A 19,119-nucleotide genomic window follows, 5' to 3' on the forward strand; every position below is an offset into this window, starting at 1 on the left:
GCACGTGGAACTGCATGTGAAGGAAGGGTCTCTGGGCTGTGAAATCTTTTTTATTAGTTGTTCCATGTGGTAGTTCTAGGTCTCCATAGAAAAGGCAGATTTGTGCTTTATTAATCTGGCGCTCAGACTACGTTGATCTCATTGGCCAGTATTTAATGATCAAAAAACGAAACTATTTTAATGATTTTGCAGAATGAGTTTAAAGTGGGAAAGTGATACTTTGTGACTTTTGAATGAGAGGAAGGGGAAGGACTCTCCACTTAGGTATTCCATGAAGCAAGAGCCAAACCTACCCGACTCCGCAGAACCATGACCAAGTGAAAATTCAGCATAGCCAGTTTTGGTTGTGTTTGATTCTCTAAAACTGTCTTCAATATGGAAAATAACCGCAGAAAAAGAAAAGAGAAAAAGAATGGAAAAAACCAAATAGTCTTAAGGCATTACTTGTTTTTGTTTGGTTTTGTTTTTTTATTTAAGCAGAAAAGATTTGTTGTTATACAAAGATCAGTAGGGTAAAACTGAAAAAGAAAAAATTCTACATACTACATAATGTACTATTTCCCAGCAACTGAGCATGTGAGATGGAATAATATCTTAAGTGGACTGATATCTAGGAAATAAAAAAGGAATTTGGAAGAAAATGAGTGATTATTGCAATTTTCAGAGGGAACCTGACAGAGGAGTGGGCTTTGTTAAGAGCCTGTTGTTTGTGATAACAGAACATGCATTTGCACATGGGTTCTTCTGGTGTTGTGGCTCTAGATCTCCTCCTCAGTGTTCCTATTTCTCTTTATAGTCCAGCTGAGCCCTGTGTCTGGCTGCTTTTCTGATAGGCCATCCTTTTGATTTCTGTGCACTATTCACTGCTCTCCATACCCAGCTTAGCCTGTTTCATTCCCATTTCATCCTGCTTTGGGTCAAAATGGGCTTTTCCATGGTGATGTTCTTGTATAATCTAATTTCCCCAGCAGCTCAAGCTGTGGGAGTGAGCTGGGATTGATGGACCCAGAGACTGTAATTTGTGTATCTATATTTCTATTTAAGTTTATGGGGTAAAATATTGGTACTGCTGTACCTTTCTTACCTTAGATACTCTTAAACTGTTTTATCTATCCATCCCTTACTCTTCCTCCCCTTGTTCTTTGTTTGCTCCTTACTCCTCACTCCCCTGCATAAGGACCTGGTGCCAACAGCGTCCCCCACTAACAACCTCTGTGTTTTGTGTAGGTACGACATGAAAACAGGTGTGTTGCTCTTGAGAGATGCCCATGTTTCCACAATGGAAGAGAATATGCCAAGGGAGAGACAGTGACTAATGATTGCAACACTTGGTGAGCCACTGGAACGGCACTTTCCTGTTTTTCTCTTGGGCACCTGACATGTTTCTAATACTTTTGGATCAACAGATCTGTTTTATAGGAAGTCAGGGTTTGCAGGGCACTAGTGCACATGTTGCACAGACCAGCACATTCCCTTTGCATCAAGAGCCATTAAAACTCCTTGCAATCCCCGGCAGCCTGTACCTGGTACCTTACAAATAGGTTGTGTGTCTGTGTGAGTCCTCTGTAGGCACTAGCAAATGGACTTGTTCCTTGGTTTTGTAGCACAGGATAATAATGTAGGAGCTCCTCTGGGGTGGCAGGAATGGAGCCTGTGCTTTGTCACTAAGCTTTGCTATCATGCTTCCTCTTTTTTTGCTAAGACCCTTCAAATCAGTTCTTTTCAGCCCGAAACTGCATCAGCAGAAGGGATGTGATGTGCCAGCTATAATATGATAGGGGCACTTCAGGAAAATGTTAAGGAATTAGGCAGAGACAGAGCTGACCTCTCATATCTCTTTAGAGTGCTCAGCCCATTGATATATTGGAAAGAACAGAGAAAAATATGGTAACTTAGAAGAAAAAGGTGCTCTCTGTCTTTCACCCTTATCTTTCTGGTCTAAGAATTTATAAGTTCAGAAGAAAGTGTTGGACTGTTCAATTTTCATGAAGAGAAGTCCTCAGCACAGCCTTTGGTAAGGTATAATGTGTTTGCCAGCTGGGCCACTCTTGGCTCCTGCCTGCACAGCATTCTGGCTGCACTGGAGATGCTCTGCTTTTCATGTGTGTGTGTGTGGGAATGGTGGTGGCTCTTTTTCTTGCAGAGGTCCAGGAGTCCAAGGTGTAGGACACTAAGCCACTAGCAGTCTGAAAACTGTTTTCCTTGAGTTTAATCTTCAGAATCTGCTGTACATTCTATCCAAAATATCCCTGGCTGTCTCCGTGGCACCACAGGAACAATATTTGTTATTTTCTGTATGACTGGGTGGAGTTGGAGCAGAGAATCTGTGCTGTTGAAGAGTCTTTTGTTTTGTTTTTTGCTTGATATATTGATCTCTGAGTAAGTCCTTTCAACTCTTGTATTTTTAAACTGGTGGGACTACTCCTAACTAGGCTAAGTCAGACTTGGATTAAGATTTTGTATGGAAATATTGACCTTTCAGTGTTTTATTTAATTTCTTTCCTTTGCAGTTACACATATGTTGTGAATCATGTTTTGTCTTTTAACTTGGGGAAAAGTAGATTTGAAAATGAGGAAGATGGAAGAGAAAATTGGTATTTTATATAGATACATATACTATCACCTGCTTACATTGCATGTAGGTAAAAGTGACTCAGATGAAAAACAGACACAATAAAAATTTTATTGAAATGAGAAGGTGATGTTGTGACATTTGCAAGACTCTTCACAAAACCCACGCACAATCTTGGTATTTTCAGTCATTCTTATAATCTTTGATCTTAAAATATAGTCATAACCATGTTGATTCATTCTTGTGACTGCCTGTTTAATTGTGGCAATGCCATTGTAAATGGCATTTCCTTAAACACATAGAATTTTCTTCTGTCTCAGGATTGAGAAAATGTAAGAAATGAGCCTTTTTCTCATTGATAGAAAGTTCTTCCTCACATTTTAGGTATTTTTCCTGAGTGTGAAAGTAAAATTGGAAGTAAGTTCCCTCAAAAATGCCACTAGGGCTTTTTTGAACTATGTGACTTTGAAAAGCTTCATGATATTTCTCAGCAAATATCCAGTCAAATGTCATTTAGAAAGTGATATAGGAAATTACTATTGCTTTATGAATTAAAAGGAATTGAGATTCTGCATTTTGGAGGTCAGATCTTCCTTTCATTTTGGTTTTGCTTTTTGTACTGCTGTTGCAGGAGTTCTCATTCTCACTTGTTCTTAGCCAGATGTGAACACCTGCAAATGCAATATACGAGCCAGAGGTGTCAGATTTGGCGTTTACATCCCACTTGACATATGGGAGGCCCTAATTCATGAACAATGGAATGTCTCCAAGTCTAAGCCAGTGGCAAAGCTTTTGTTATGCAATGTACTGGGAATTCATTGTAGAGCTCAATGAAAATTTTGGAGTAACACTTAGGAAGTGATACACAGCAGAAATTTGCTAATCTGAATCTTGCTCCCCCACATACCTTATAATCTGTCTGTGCACATATGTACAAAACCTTGGTCTTCCTCTAACTATTAGCAGAGAATTAATAGCAGAGAGTGCAATTGGTTTTATGTTACTGAAGTTTCAATATTTGAAGATGATGTATTGCAGAATATTTAATTTTGATAACATTTCACATTATAATAAATAATGCTTATGCTTGGGTTAAGGCATTTCTAGAAAACTCAGTTTGGTGCCTGGTTTTAGTTTGGGTAGCAATTTGAACTTGGAAAAGTACTTCAGGCTCTTTATCCTTGACTTTTAATTTCTGTAAAGCACAGGTAGAACTCCCCTTTCTCTGCCCTTAGAGAGCTTGATTAGAAAATTCCTGTGACAGTGATGGTGCCCATCTGCATTTATAGAGCATTCAGTAGATGAATGTTTTGTCACCTTTGAGCAAGATACTTCTTATTAGGTTATTAAATTATTATTTGATATGGTGTCAGCTGCTGTTCTGACTTCCCCCTGACCTTGGTTTTTGTTTTATTTGCTCAGTCTCTTGCCAGTTAGCAAATCAATTGATTTCACTGATCAAAAGCTTGTTGATCAAGGGATTCCCTTTCATACCTGCAGCTTCTGTAGTAGGCTTGTGGTTCTCCAGGATACCCCTGGAAAACGGCTAAAGGACAGAGTAGATGCTCTGTTTTTCTAGAAGGGTACTCAGACCAGAACAGTAAATTAAAAATAAAATCCTAATAATATTGCGAAATATTCCAGCAGGCTCTGTCCAGGCCTCTTTTTGGAATAGGGAGATTCAAAAACTTCATACTCCTACGTGAAGTTTTTAAGAAACAGAGAAACATATCCCTTAATCACTTACTGTTAATGCACTATTTGGTTTTATGCACCCAAAATAGCTAACACATGCTCATTTTGCTTATGAGAGAGTCTCTCATCTAGTGTGTGGCAGTGAGCTCCTAGAGGCAGAAACTGTGGCACTTTCACTTTGCCTAAAGCACCTTGCATTCTCTTACTGATTCTATACAATGAAATAATGATAATTGTCACTGACTTGTTCTGTCTGTCACAGTGTGTGCCAGGGTCGAAAGTGGGAGTGCACCAAGAACCTGTGTGATGGCACCTGCACTGTTATTGGCACAGCTCATTACTTGACATTTGATGGACTGAAATACAAGTTTCCAGGAAACTGTCTATATGTATTAGTTGAGGTAAGAACATGCCAAATGGTAAAGCTGCCTGATAATATACAAAGCATTTTACACCAAGTGAGAAGGCCAATGCTTGGATAAATCACAATATTTTTAATTACTCAGCCAGATGGATGGTAGAGGAGAGTAATGCTACAAGACTTCAAAGATGTCTTGAGAACTTTGAAGATTGCATTGTGTTCTATAGAAATTAGATTGTCACATGTCTAGCTGACAGTCATGAACTTTAGGACAGAAGAGCTGTCTGAATCTCATCTATAGCATGGAATTGTGGATATCCATTAAATAAATTTTTCCTCATTCTCCACTAGACTCTTTATACTGAAGTAGTGGCTTACTGTCTGGCTGAGACAAGCAATGTTCAGGGAGGAATCCTAAATTATCCCAGAACAGAGACTACTTATTTTCTTTGGCACAGTCACTGTCTTGTTCTATGCACCAACCTGTTGGGAGTACACTGACAATATTCACTTCCCTTGCAGCAAAGAGGAGAGATGGATAAAGGCATAGCACAGTAAAAACAACTTATGATTTGTGGAAGCAGCCAGATATTTAGAGTTAGCTAAGATAAAGGCTCATCTACATGCAAATCATTGTATATTTAAAAATGTCTGTACAAAGAAGAAGGATTTATCTAAAAATGTGGTCTGCAGCAGGATGGATCCTACTGCTGATTGATAACAAGGCTTCTGCATTTACACGTGTTTCTTGGGCTACTGTTTTCCCCACAGATTCTCTTCATAAGGCACATCCCTCCTTGCTGTTTTCCTTGGGGAGGAATGTGTGATGACCTGTCTCTCTAGGTCTTTAAAAATGCTCCCACCTTGATGTAAGCTGGATTTCCTTAGAGGAATGATTGCTCTGACACAAGTGAGAGCTCTGTGTAAAAATCTTATGGGCAGCAGTACCATTCAGCACTAGAACACAACTGAAAATGACTTCTGTCCTCAGTTGATAAACACAGAGAACTACACACAGGGTCTTTTTCTTAAAAGCCATGCACAGAAAAAGCTAAAAACAACAAAAAATTAAAATCTAAAAGGCCCAAGAGTCAGGAGTCGTCATATAAATGTAGTACTGCCTCTCCAAGGATCTCAGAAATATTTGACCTTAGAAAATCAATACATTACATTGCATCATTGCTCCCCCCAAAATTGGTTGCATTATTGTAATTATTTTTCTTATACAGTTAGGAAAACATAGGTATCAAACTTTTTGCTCAAGAATGTGCAAATTTCTTGATAAGTCTTCTTTCTAACTTAGTTTTCTAGGTTTGTATTTTAATTTTAGCACTGAACCTGCAGAGTGTTGTAATTCACTGTGCCCATTGTACTTCTTTGAAGTATTTGAGATTCTTTAATATCATGGATTCTCCCTGCCAAAAATTACTCTCCAGATTACTCATGTGTGTATCACTGGAAGAATGTAACTTTTTCAGGGGTGGACCACATAAACATCAAGGCTCAGCACAAAATAAATGAATATAGGAATATTTGGCATGCCAACATATATCCTATTGGCCACAGATTACACAGGGTGTTACCTGAGGCTTCTATTTTTCTCTAGGTGTTTTTCTCTGTATGTGTTATTCAAATGCTCCATGTTACTGACTCATTCATTAAATTCTATCTGATAGGATTTCTGCAGGGATGAGTCTGGAACATTCCGGATCCTAATTTCAAATGAAGGTTGTGGCTTCACTGGAGAAAAGTGTTCCAAAAGGGTTATCATTCTGTACGGAGGAGGGGAAATAGAGCTGTTTAATGGAAATGTATGTATGCTTCTTTTATCTTTCCTGTTTTGGTTTTTTTTTTTTTTTGAGAAAAGAATCTCAGAGTATTTAGTAAGATGAGGCATGAGGACCTCATGGGTTCTTGATCATGAAATGAAAAGATTACAGGATTATCATTATCCATTTTGCTCTCAGAGGTGTAATACCATTTTGGTATTTCTGCTTGATGCTTCCAAATGTATCTCAGATAATTAGAGAGTGGTTGGGGTTGGAAGGGACCTTTAACACCACCCAGTTCCAAGCCCCCTGCTGTGGGCAGGGACACCTTCCACTAGACCAGGTCTTCAACACTTCCAAGAATGGGTTATCCACAACTTCTCTGGATAACCCAGAGACTGATCTGTGACTAGTGAAACGTCAGACCTAATTTAGCAATCTGGAGGACTGAGCACACAGAAAAAGAATCACGGTTTAAACCAGTTGATAAAGCAGAAGGAAATGTCAGCTGTCCTTTCCCCTGGTAAATTGCCAGATGGAATATCCAGATGATTGGATTATTCTTTTTACTCCCATTTCCTACCAACAGACACTGAAGAATTGACCAAGAATCACTTCTATCTCCCCTGTCCCTCCACAGCAGGAACAAGCTTTCCAGAGGGGAGAGTTCATTCTTTGCCTTTAGCACTGTAACAATTAAGACTGTCTGTGTGTTCAAATATTGCAGAGCTATAGTGGATCATAGTGTTTCAATCACTCCACTTTCAGAAGTCCTGTGGTCTGAACTGGCATCTGGACCAGAGAATCTGCAAGAATGTTCCCAGTGAAATGTGAAACCACTCTACATTTGCCTTATTTCCGGTTAACAGGCAAAGCTGTACCAGGTTTTGAATTGCCTGCAAATTGCCACTGATCCTTGACAGGAACACAGAAAACATGCCCATTATTAATAGTGTTTGTGCAGTGCATCTTGGCAGCATATGATCTGTGTAGGTTTTTGGATGCTGGAGGAATGAACAGAGGACATCTTGATTGCCCAGTTCTTTATTTTTACTTCTAAAGAATTCCATACCTGAATGAGGGTGAGTAGTAGTGCAAGGATCATTCCATCAAGCCAGGCTTTATCTGAAAGCTTCTTTAGTCAACAGATTTTCAGAGAAGCTGTGATTCCATTTGGACACCTAAAAAAGGGCCAGAAAAGACAGGAGGTGATTTGGCATCCAGAAGCTCCAGCAAAAGAGGGTGTTTGGTTTCTGAGAGAGCCTGTCCTTGCAAAAGCTAAACCTGTATTACAATACTATCCACATAACCCTGACTGAATTTTTAGTTGTCTTTTTAGAGAGTTTAAGGCTCAGTGTAACAGTATCTAGACCAAGTTTGCTTAGAAATAACAGCACCCAAAAGAGAGATGATGAGGAAACAACTCTTAGGTAAATTCTCACCCAGTGATGACTTTCTGCACTCTTTTTCCACAAGAATCCTTAGGACTGAGCAGAAGAGAGAATTAACTGGGTTTTTTTCCATTAAATTGTTTCCAATTAGCATTGTTTTAAGATGACATGCTTTGAGAGCAGCTTCTATTTTTAGGTAAATGAGGGCTTAATTGAAGTATCTGTATGTTACAGTTCTGGCTGACATTTAAAAAAAAAGAAGTGAAACAATTTTTGCTTTTCTGGAACAAATCTGCCAGTTTGCAGGGTCAAAAGTTTGACTTTGTGGCTGGGTAAAAAGTCTTCATAAATGTAGAAATTTTGTAATTTAGGTCAACCTTCCAGCTCAAACTTGTCCTCTACTTTTTGTCTGAGTTTAGAAATACAAAAAATGCTCTAGAAGTGACCAAATGACCAGCCTGGGTAGCAACACATTGGGCACAGGAGAAGGTAAAAAAGCTCCCAGTACCTAAAATATTTTCAATATGTTCTGCCCTAAAGACATTGAAGGCCCTCCTTAGGAGATCCATGGAAGATGTGAACTGTCTTCTCTGGGGATAAAAGTGTTTGATGATAACTCAGAGGTGAAGAAATCTGAATTATGTTGCTGAGCTTTTAGTGAATTGAGCAAGAAAGAATAGTGGAGTCAGGAAATATTTTTCCCTTAGACTAGGGAGAGGATGAATGGTTTGTGTGCTCTGCTTTCTCCCTTGCTTTAGTTGCTGTTGGTACTGATTGAAACTTTTCATCTGCCACTTCCACAATTAAGCAGTTTGTGCCTTCATGGCGTTTAAAGTAACAACCATGCCAGACTTTTCTTTGCTTATGTGATTAATAATCCTATTAGAGTTCCCATTGAAAGGGGATTATGATGTGAAAGAAAGTATTTTAAATTCATCTCTTAAACTCTTAGTAGCTGGAGGCAGTGAAGTTGTGGCCAGATGGAAAGAGAAATTGGCACACAGGGGAAGAGAAAGCAATGGAAAAATGAAGATATGCTGAAAGGAATCTCTCTGGATTTTTCCTGTTGGTGTAGAGTTGGAAAGGAGGTCCTTCCTGATTTTGGGATCAGACTCTGGCCCTTCAGAAGCCACTGATGAATGTAGCTCTCCTAGTTCCTGCTACACTTAAACCTATCCAGCCCTTTGGTTGTTCTCTGTCCTAAGCAGCACAGAATTTGTTTCCTAAAATGATGAAATAAAAAACCCCAAACGAACCAAAAATCGATATGGACAATTCAGTGAACCATTGACCAAATACTGAATGGGTCATTAGTTGGGAATACCCTGCCTTCTTTATCAGCTCTCCTGTTTAGCTGTGACTGCCTTGTGTGTCTGTTTGTGGTGAGCGTACATGGTATCCTGGGAGCACATGGGACTACATCCAGAAATTATGGAAATGGGATGAGCCTGAAATACTGTACTTGTATCCCAGTGTTCTGTTTTGTTCTGGAGCATCTGGATAGTGTATGGGAACTCTCTGGAGAGCAGTATGTTTGGAAGTACCTGTTAACCTGTGAGCACGTGTCCCACTGAGACTTGAAATAGTAATTAGAGACGTGTTGACAGCACGATGTGCTTCTCTTGTTCAGGTGAACATCAAGATATCTCCTAATGATGAAAATGATTTAGAAGTCGTGAAGTCTGGCCGTTATTACATCCTTTTACTGGGCAAAAGCATCACTGTGACCTGGGATCTGGCCATGGGAGTCTCTGTTATCTTAAAAGGCAATTTCAAAGTAAGTGGTTTTTTGCTTTAATTCTTATTCTCACTGAAGAATGCCCTTACCCTGTCTCTGGGGAACAGCATTTTTAAATGCAGACATGCTGGTGGATTTCCATGGAGTATTAAGCACTTGCTTGAAAATGAAGCCTTTTTTTTTTTTCTTGTAATATCAGTAGACTGGCTTGCTCCTGGCTCATTGGAGATGAGCTGTGACAGAAAGGATGAATGCTGAGATGCCTCTGAAATAATTATGCCTGGAGTGATTTCATCTGTATCCAAGAAGAGCAGTGCAAGAATCCAGATTCTTGAGGAGTGTCATCTCTAGAAATAAAGTGGGATTTTGGGGCTATATTCAAAGTAGAGCCAATGGGCACTGCTGATTAGAGTTGTCTTGCTTTCTGGAGACAATGTGCTCCTACTTTCAGCTAAGCAGAATGGGAACAGGAGTTAAAAGTTCTCTGTGAGAGACATTTTAGTGAGCTTGGCAAGACCCTGGGTCTTGTCAAGGCTTTTAATCCTTATGGCATTAAACCTCTAGGCTAAAAAGACTTTGTAACAAAACCCTAAGCCAGTCTACAGATATAAGATTTATGTGTTTTGTGTTTCTTTCCCTGCAAGGATCAAGTATGTGGTCTGTGTGGAAATTTTGATGGAATCCAAAACAATGATTTGACCAGCAGCAGTGAACATCTTGAAGTAGATCCAGTTGACTTTGGGAATTCTTGGAAAGTTAATCCACAGTGTGCTGATGTTGAAAAGGTGATTGCGAATGAACTATGAAAACTAATGTGGATTACAGTATCACTCAAGAGTGGACAAAGTGGTTTGAAAGGATAAAAATAAGTAGAAATTAACTCTTTTCCCCATGTTTTTGCCAAATAATATTATTTCTTGAAATCTGACAAAAGCTCAATTAAGTTAAGCAAAGCTTCTGTGCTGCATGGCTTCAGATGAATATCAAAGAAGCCAATCAGTATGGTAGGGGCTAGTCATAGAGTTATCCAGCCCAGATGCTTGAAATCCAGGTATAACTGGCAATCTCATTTTACAGTTTAATCTAAAAAAAAACAGCTGTAATTTTCAGCCACGGAGAGTTCAAATAAAAATTTCATATTTCTCTATCCAAACTTCTATATCCCAAATCCTGGTCTGTCTGTTACAAGGAATGGAACGCATAGGATAACATCTTTCTATTTGTTTCTCATTCTTTTCCTAAAGAGCACTCAGTTATTATTTTAAGATTGGAAAGGCTTGAACAGAAAAAGCAGAATACAAGGAGGGGATGTGAGACTTTATTGCCATCTATGATTGCATGTGAATTTTGAGGAGGGCACCTGCTCTCTGGAACTGTTATGTGTCCTGGTGCTGGAAATTTCATGGGATACTAATTATATTACACATGAGAGTCTGCCCTCTTTTCCAAAAACATAGTTTTGAAAGAATGAAATTGAGTAATAAATTTGTATTGAGTTGGCCAATAATAATAATAATGACCCATAGTATTTCCAGATAAAAAATTGTGAGGAAAGCTTGGAGGCAACTTGTTTTGACATTTGTAAAATGAAGCATGTCATTCAGCTGATGCTTTTTTAAGGCTGAAAACTTTTCTTGAAAATTTGTCCAAATGGTCAAGGGGGTGGGGAAAGCCTTTTTTGGATCTTTTAAGAAGAGATTGAAATTATCAGAAAATTGAAATGAAGCATTTATTCTAGATCACAGTAAAGCTTTTGGGTTAGTTTGCTAATTATATGCAAGTGGGACATAGCCATAATGTTGTTAAATGCTGAATGCCACTTTGTTCATGTGAGTTGGCTGGAGCACAGAAGAATTTGGAATACTGAGGAGTGAGGCTTCAGGGCAAGACTGAGAAGGAGTAGCTTCTCATTTCAGTGTAACAGGCACAAGACAGAACCTGTGGAGTGTAACTGTGATAAATGCCATGTCAACACCAGTGCTCCTTGTTCTTAGCCAAATAAAATGAGGGGGAGAAAGGCTACTGAGCCATTCAGCAGTGGCCTTGGGTGTTGTCTGCTGAAATCTGATCATGTTTTTGGTTCTCATTGACCTTCCGCAGAGCTATGGATGATCATTTTTCAGGATGGGGTTTAGTACAATGGGTCTTCCTGTCATCAAAATGTCCAAGTTAAAACTGCAATGTGCAAATAAGAGCTGGAGAAAATCTAGGAGATGACCCGCTCCATTCTGCATTCCCCCATCGCAGGATCTTTGCCTTTTGTACAACAGGTTGAAACTTTACTCAAAGAAAGAGTTTCCTTTGTCATGAAAAATTTCTAGTGAGTCTCTTGTTTCAATTTCAAAAGTACTGAGGTCCTAAAGAAAAGGCTAATGCAGTTTTTATTTGTCTCTTACAATATTAAGCCCAGTCTGGAACAGACCTTGATGCCTTCACTGTGTGGTGGAAACGTAGTGAAACAGATGATGGTAGAATCATCATGCAGCATTTTGTCTGGAGATCTCTTCAAAGAATGCAAAAAATTTGTGAGTATTGAGTCATGCATTTCACATTCTTTAATTCTATGTGGTCTGTGCTGAGAATGGTTATAGCTCAAGGAAAAAGTGATTGTGTTGACAGAACATGGGACTTAAGGGAGACTACTTGTGCTCTCATCTCTCATCCTGTCCTTTGTCTGATGCTTCATGGGAAAATGCAAGATACCCCCTGGTAGTAAGCTGTGGAGTAACTGAGGGAAATTTTACAGTACAACCCAGAGACTTGAAAGAAGGGAGAGCTAAACTAATGTAATACTATTCAGGCTGCATTCTACCGAAGGTGCTGCACAAGAGGTGTGGGAATAAGGCCTAAAAAGCATATAAAATTTTTCCATTTGGGCAATATTAAGGAATGGCAAATTGCAGTTTATACAGAAACTTCAAAAATGTGGTCTTGCTGACATCAGCAGAAACATGTGCACTGATTTGTGTGGCACCTCAACTCTTGGCAAGTGGAGCAGCCAAATCATCTGAAGTTTAAATATGTGTACAGGAGGGAGATGAAGGGAATCACTAAGTGTGCTGTGCCTCGTGTTTCTCTTTTGTAGGTGAATCCTGAGCCCTACATAGACATTTGCATGTATGACACCTGTGCTTGTGAATCTATTGGGGACTGTGCTTGTTTCTGTGACGCCATAGCAGCCTATGCCCATGTCTGTGCACAGAAAGGTGTTGCAGTCCACTGGAGGTCCCCAACCCTGTGCCGTAAGTACTGGGTGCATGAGGAAGAACTGGGTGAAAAGGTTCAAGATTTTGGCTCAGATAAACTGGTCGGACTTAGTTCTTCTCCCACTGATGTCCAGAGAATTTCACCTTAATGGGACTGGGCTGGCAGCTCATGCTGACATTTCCACTTACTTTTCTATTTCTGTTCAGAGTTGTACCTTAAAACCCCATTCCATCAGTTAGGGGAGGTAATAGTCTGTGGTGCAAACAAATCTAGAGATAGAAATGTTTTCTGAAATATATGTATGTGCATTAATTCAAATTTACAGTTTGAGGCTTTTTTTTTTTGCATTTGCTGTTATCAAACCCAAATACCTCTGGTCCAGAGCAAGTATTTCACTGTGTGAAAAAAGATCCAAGTGTGAAGATGTGGCCTGCCCTGGATGTAGAAAAAAACAACTTAAGTTTGGCTAAAGGTGGAAATATTTCTAGGTATTTATGGTCCCTTATATGACAGTTGGTGTCATTGTTCTGAGAGACACGGTGAATAAATACTCAGGTTGGATATTTTTGCCTCTGATTCTTTCCCTGCATAGCACAAAGCTGTGAGGACCTGAATAAAAATGAATTAGACTATCAATGTGAGTGGAGATATAACATCTGTGGACCTGCTTGTCCTATAACATGCCAACACCCACAGCCTTTGGAGTGTCCTCTGCAGTGTGTGGAAGGATGCCATGTATACTGTCCTGCAGGTAGGTCTATCTTTTGCTTCACTTAAATAGTTACCTTTTTCTTCTCCTTAACAGGCTTACTGATGTGTTTTCACAACAATTTTTTACTGCCTAAGGAGGGGAAGTGGATGGGAATCTTGGTTTGAGTTTGTCAGATGAGCCCAGTGTGGGGAGGGCATGAAGTGGTACCAGAAGAGGAGGATGAAACAATGCCAGAAAGAACAGTAGAGGATGGGAACAGGTTGATAAGAAAGGAGGATGAGAGGATTAGGGGCTGTATGGCAACAGAGATTGTTGGCTCTGTGGTTAAAATAAGGTACGAATTTGTGCTGCTCCTTCAGAGCAGTTGTGACAATGAGGGAAACCTTGACCTGCTTAATACCACCACGATGCTCCTGAGAGTGCCCAGCAGGCATCCTCCTGTGAGCTTGAGCTTTCAGCTTAACTGTTCCCAACAACTATCTTGTAGAAAAGGAAAGACGAAATATAATAAATATGGTGCAGGGAGAGGACAGACAGAGAGAAAGGGAAAGAGTGAAAATTGTTCCTAAAGACAGAGTGAGGAGACATGAAGGCAAAGAGATAAGATATTTTAAGACCCAAAATAACCATTCTGGGTCCTGGTATGTCTGACCAGAAAGAGGTAGGGGATAGAGGGAGAAATAAACAATATACATGTAAAAAGGAAAATACCATTTTTTTCCTGACATCCCTCATGCTTAGTTCTATAGATATAAGTTATACATTGGGTATACACTGGATTAAGTACTTCCAATGTCTAAATAAAAGCTATTATGAAGGGAGGAGATACTTCTCCATGTCTTCAGAAGGTTTGAACCCACCTCAGAAGCAATTTTATGTTTTTAGTGCAATGATTAACTCTACAATTCATGAAAATTGGTGTTTTTTACTGCTGCGCTGTTCTGAAACAGGGAAAATCCTTGATGAACTGTCCCTGGATTGTGTCAGTCCAGAAGACTGTCCTGTGTGTGCACATGGAGATGACAAGATTCCTCATGGAAGGAGAATAGTTTTGAACAGAGATGATCTACAGCGCTGTCAATCTTGGTATGATGGGTTTATGCAGTAGGATGAAGGGACAGGAATGAAGTACATCCATGTTAATAAGTTGATGGATGTAACTTTAAATATATCGCTTAAAAAGAAGCTTGGAAATCATCTTTTATGTCAATACCCCTTCACACAGAACCCAAAGTTGGAGTTTTTCAGTGATTATAGGATGTCATCTGAACTGAAGTAAGTGAAATTCATGAATTCCTTTCAAAAAAGGCCTTTTTCCCATGTGTAGGTGGCCCTATTGGCTTCAGATGTTCCACCTCTTTTACTGCAATGTGTGATTCAACATCAATAAAGCTGTCAGACTCTTTTCTTCTGCCAGTGCTACAAAATATCCTGTGTATGGCAAAAGGTCCAAATGTGCACTCAGCATAGAACTTGCTTAGATTATTAGCAGTTGGAATTGTGTACTGTTACTGGAAAACCAATTTCCATGAGAGTTTAAGATGATATCCCATGATCTGATGCTGCATGCACACATTTCCAAGTGTGAGGAATGAATGGCAGGGTCCATGGTGCTGTGTGCTGTGCAGGATGGAGGCCTTAAGCTGCACTGCAGCAGAGACTGTTTGCATTCTGTATAATGCCCCATGGCATGTATTGTAGTATCTGAAAGTTTGGCATTCTCTGGCTGTCTGGACCCTTGATAGATACTTTCACCAGTCGCAAATAACACTGTAAATGTGAGAGTTTTCCATCCTATAAATTGATCAGATTTAATGGAAAGCGAGTTGTAAAAGCTCAGCACTTATTAGCCCAGACTAACACTTTTAACTTCAAGTGTTCTGAACCTCACAGAAGCTCTGAATGGGTACAAGTTTCCAATTCCTGGTTTCTTGCCAGAGTTCCCATACATCTGTGCTATAAATCCAGGGCTTGAGCTCTAAGGCTAATCAAATATATATTTTCTTAACAATATACACAAAGAGCCTTGAATTCCATCAAAAGGTCAAAAAAGAGTCTTCATAAATGAGTCTCTGTTCCCTAATTTTCGTACTCCTTAATAATAATTTATCTTAAATGTTGATACACTGGCCACTGCTAACAAAAGATTTCAGAACACTAGGAAAACTTACCTCACTAGGGAAACATCCTTTTGCATAGCTGTCACCTAATTTAGATGCCTACACCATCTGTACAAACAATAGAAAATATTGCACAAAAATGAATTTCATAGCAAATATCCAAAGGAAATTGGAAACTAGAAGAGCCTTGTTCATATTAGGATTAAAATAATAAATCTTCTGTTGCTATGCACTAATGCCAGAAGTGACTGTGCATTCTGCAATTAGGAAGATACTAAAATGAGCTTGAAGAGAACAGAACACTTGAACTAAGAGAACTTAAACAAAGGTGCCACGTGTGAAGTGAAGTGATGTGTTTTCCTGGAAAATGGCACGTTCTTCCAGTATTCACTCATTTACTTTGTACATCCTGGGTTTTCTCTGGCAGTGAAAACAAGCATTTTTTGGTCCTTGCTCTTTCCTAACCTTTTCCTCTTCTGTTTCTTGGACTGTCCAGTAAGACAAGGAGAATATATATAGACTCTGTTCCACCCTGTGTGTGAGTACACTCACGTTCCTTGCTCTGATAAGTGCAGTTGATCAGAGGACTGGGACACCTCTCCTATGAGAAAAGCCAGAGGGAGTTGGGATTGTTCAGCCTGGAGAAGAGGATTATCCAGGGAGGACCTAATTGTGACCTTTCAGTTCTTAAAGGTGACCTGTGGAAAAGATGGGCACAAGCATTTCAGCAGAGCCTGCTCCGACAGGGCAAGGGTAATGGCTTTAAACTGAGGAAGGATCACTTTAGATTGGATCTGAAGAAGAAGATTTTTACAATAACGGTGGTAAAACACTGGCACAGGTTGCCCAGAGAGGTGGTAGATACCCATCTCTAGAAACATTCAAGGTCAGGTTGAATGGGGCTCTGAGCAACTTGATCTGTTGAAGATGGCCCTGCTCATTGCAGCAGGGTTGGACTAGATGGCCTTTAATTGTCCCTTCCAGCCAAAAGGATTCTATGATTCTAGAAAATAAAGAGAATCATGCAAGCAGGAATTAGAAGGACAGAAGTTTTAAAGACTTGCTAAAGATGGATGGATTGTAAACAAGTTCCTGAAAGGTGGATGGTGACAATGGGAAAAAAGCTCATGATGGTACAGAAGGATGAATAGTGGAAAAGGCAGAGATGGGGGAAAAGGAAAATAGGAGCAGACTTGGAAAAGAGAAAATGGAGGTTAGTAGAAATGGTGAGGGAAGATATAGGACTAAAAAGAGATAATAGATATAGTGGAAATAAGCTGTTTAATATGAGAAAAGGGACTGAAAGAAATCATTGTACATAATAGGAAGATAACAGAGACACAAAAACCAACGGAGGATGAAAATGTGCCCAATGTTGTATTCAAACCAAAATGAAGTCAGGCAAAATCCTAGGAATTTAGTGCACTATAGAGGTAGAAAACAGACTTAATTTCACCAAGGTTAAAATCTGGATAAACCAGGTCCCTGCACAGAGTCTGTGGAGTTGTATCAGAACTAGAACATCTTTCCTACTCTTGGATTTTACATTGTGTCAGCTGCCTCCACTTTGCCTCATGGTTTGCTTCCTTGTGAAGCAAACCAGATCAGTCAGTTCAGTCCACCAATGGCTTTACTGCTGATCCTCATGGGTTCCTAGCAGTTTTCAGACACAAATTTTACACATTTTGCCAGAAGTTTATGTAAGGAGAGTTTCTTCTGACAATTAATTGTAGTTTGCCAAGTTTCCTGCACCTAAATAAACGTGCATGAACACACAGGATTTAGCTGTACAATAACTACCTTGTTGGCAATTAGGGGAAAATGGCCTGCGGGAAAAAAAAGTAATTCACATCATGTTTCAGTTTTGTTGTGCTTTTGAGATATTTAATTGGTTTTGTGTGAACATTCTGTTGTTATATGTGGGTGACATGTTATTGCAAGAATTGTTATTTAAAATTATTTGCAATGATTTTTGTAGTCTGTGTGAAGGGAAGAACTTAACCTGTGTAGCCTGTGAGCCCGTGGAGAGCACCCTAACCCTGACAACACCCATTCCAGAGGAGGATATTGAGCGACCAGCCAGTGAATACTCATGCAGCAAGATGATGGACTTGGCCTTCCTAATCGATGGCTCCAATAAACTGTCAGAGGAGGACTTTGAGCAGCTGAAGTCTTTTGTAATTGGCATGATGAAGAAACTGCACATTTCCCAGAAGAAAATCCGAGTGTCAGTTCTGGTGTATAGGGCTGGTCCCACAATCTATCTCAGCCTTAAAGATATCAAAACAAATTCCCAGATGAGAAAAATTGTCCAAGGCATAAAGTACACAGGTGATCAAGAAGCGTCTGCCTCTGAAGTCCTTAAATACTCTGTGTTCCACGTGTTTGGAAAAGCAGAAAGGACCAATGCTGCCAGAATTGCAGTGCTATTTATAGCAAGCAAGTCTTCAGGAAAAGTCCGCAACATCCTCCAGCTGATGAAGAATAAAGAGATCGCAGTGGTACCTGTGGGGATTGGGCCGTACATCAATGTGGAGCAGGTCAAGTTCATGGAAAGGCAGTCACCAATTAACAGGTCCTTCCGAGTTAGCAATGTTTTAGAACTAATGGAAAAAAGAGATGATCTCATTGATAGCCTGTGTGAGCTGGGACCTGAGGAAAGTTCTCTGCTACCAGCTACATCCATTCCAACGGCATCCAGTGTCCTATTTCCCCCTTTGGGATTCACAACTCCACCACCCTTTTCAGCACAGTCCACTCCCCAAAGGCTGGATATTGCTTTTATTGTGGAAGGATCTGACAATGTGGGGGAAGAAAATTTCAATAAAGTCAAGAAGTTCATTGAGAAGGTGATCATAGGGATGAATGTGGGACAGGAATATATTCATGTTACGATCATGCAGTATTCAGAGTCTGTCACTCTGGAGTATTCCTTTAGGGAAATGCAGTCAAAGGAAAGTATTATTGAGAAGGTGAGAGGCATACCCTACCAAGGAGGGAAGGCTAGCAACACTGGGAATGCCCTCAATTATATTTCCCAACACACATTTACAGCAGTGAATGGGGGCAGAAAAGATGTTCCTCACTTGGTATATATGGTGTCATCCAGTCCTTCCACTGATGTTATAACACGACCTCCCAGGAGCATAAATGTTATTCCCATAGGCATAACCCCCAGTGCAAATATCCAAGAGCTCAGAAGAATCAGCCAGCCTAATGACCCAATTATCTTGGATAGTTATAACAGACTTATTGAAGAAGCACCTGAATTAGTGCTGCAGTCATGCTGCTCTCATAAACTTTGGACCGAAATTACAGGTAAAATTGAGTGTATCTTCTGTGTAATTTCCTCTTTTTTTCTGCCTCATCTCTTCCATTTACCCTCACATTAATGAAATTTGAAGGGCTTCTCTATCTGGTTTGGTATCTTCTTGTTCAAATGCCAAGGAAGGACTATTTATCTTCCTTGGAGGCTGAGGATGCTTCCCCAGTTCAATAGAAGTGAGCACAGACCTGCAGTGAGCCTTCTGTAGCCTCAGAAGTTCTTGTGTTGT

At 39.8% G+C, this 19,119-nt stretch overlaps 1 protein-coding gene across 1 annotated transcript in view; it reads left to right on the top strand.

The window, feature by feature from the left end:
* VWF (von Willebrand factor) overlaps positions 1–19,119 on the top strand; it is a 140,969-nt gene that overhangs the window by 53,267 nt on the left and 68,583 nt on the right. Inside the window, exons 19-28 of the mRNA XM_071551468.1 lie at positions 1,228–1,331; positions 4,530–4,668; positions 6,305–6,439; positions 9,419–9,565; positions 10,171–10,311; positions 11,932–12,051; positions 12,612–12,768; positions 13,326–13,484; positions 14,396–14,531; positions 17,544–18,883. Coding sequence (XP_071407569.1) covers positions 1,228–1,331; positions 4,530–4,668; positions 6,305–6,439; positions 9,419–9,565; positions 10,171–10,311; positions 11,932–12,051; positions 12,612–12,768; positions 13,326–13,484; positions 14,396–14,531; positions 17,544–18,883 — 2,578 coding nt within the window. The remainder of the gene's footprint in view (positions 1–1,227; positions 1,332–4,529; positions 4,669–6,304; positions 6,440–9,418; positions 9,566–10,170; positions 10,312–11,931; positions 12,052–12,611; positions 12,769–13,325; positions 13,485–14,395; positions 14,532–17,543; positions 18,884–19,119) is intronic.

This window comes from Pithys albifrons, chromosome 3, assembly GCF_047495875.1.
Source record: "Pithys albifrons albifrons isolate INPA30051 chromosome 3, PitAlb_v1, whole genome shotgun sequence".
NCBI classification, from domain to species: Eukaryota; Metazoa; Chordata; class Aves; order Passeriformes; family Thamnophilidae; genus Pithys; species Pithys albifrons.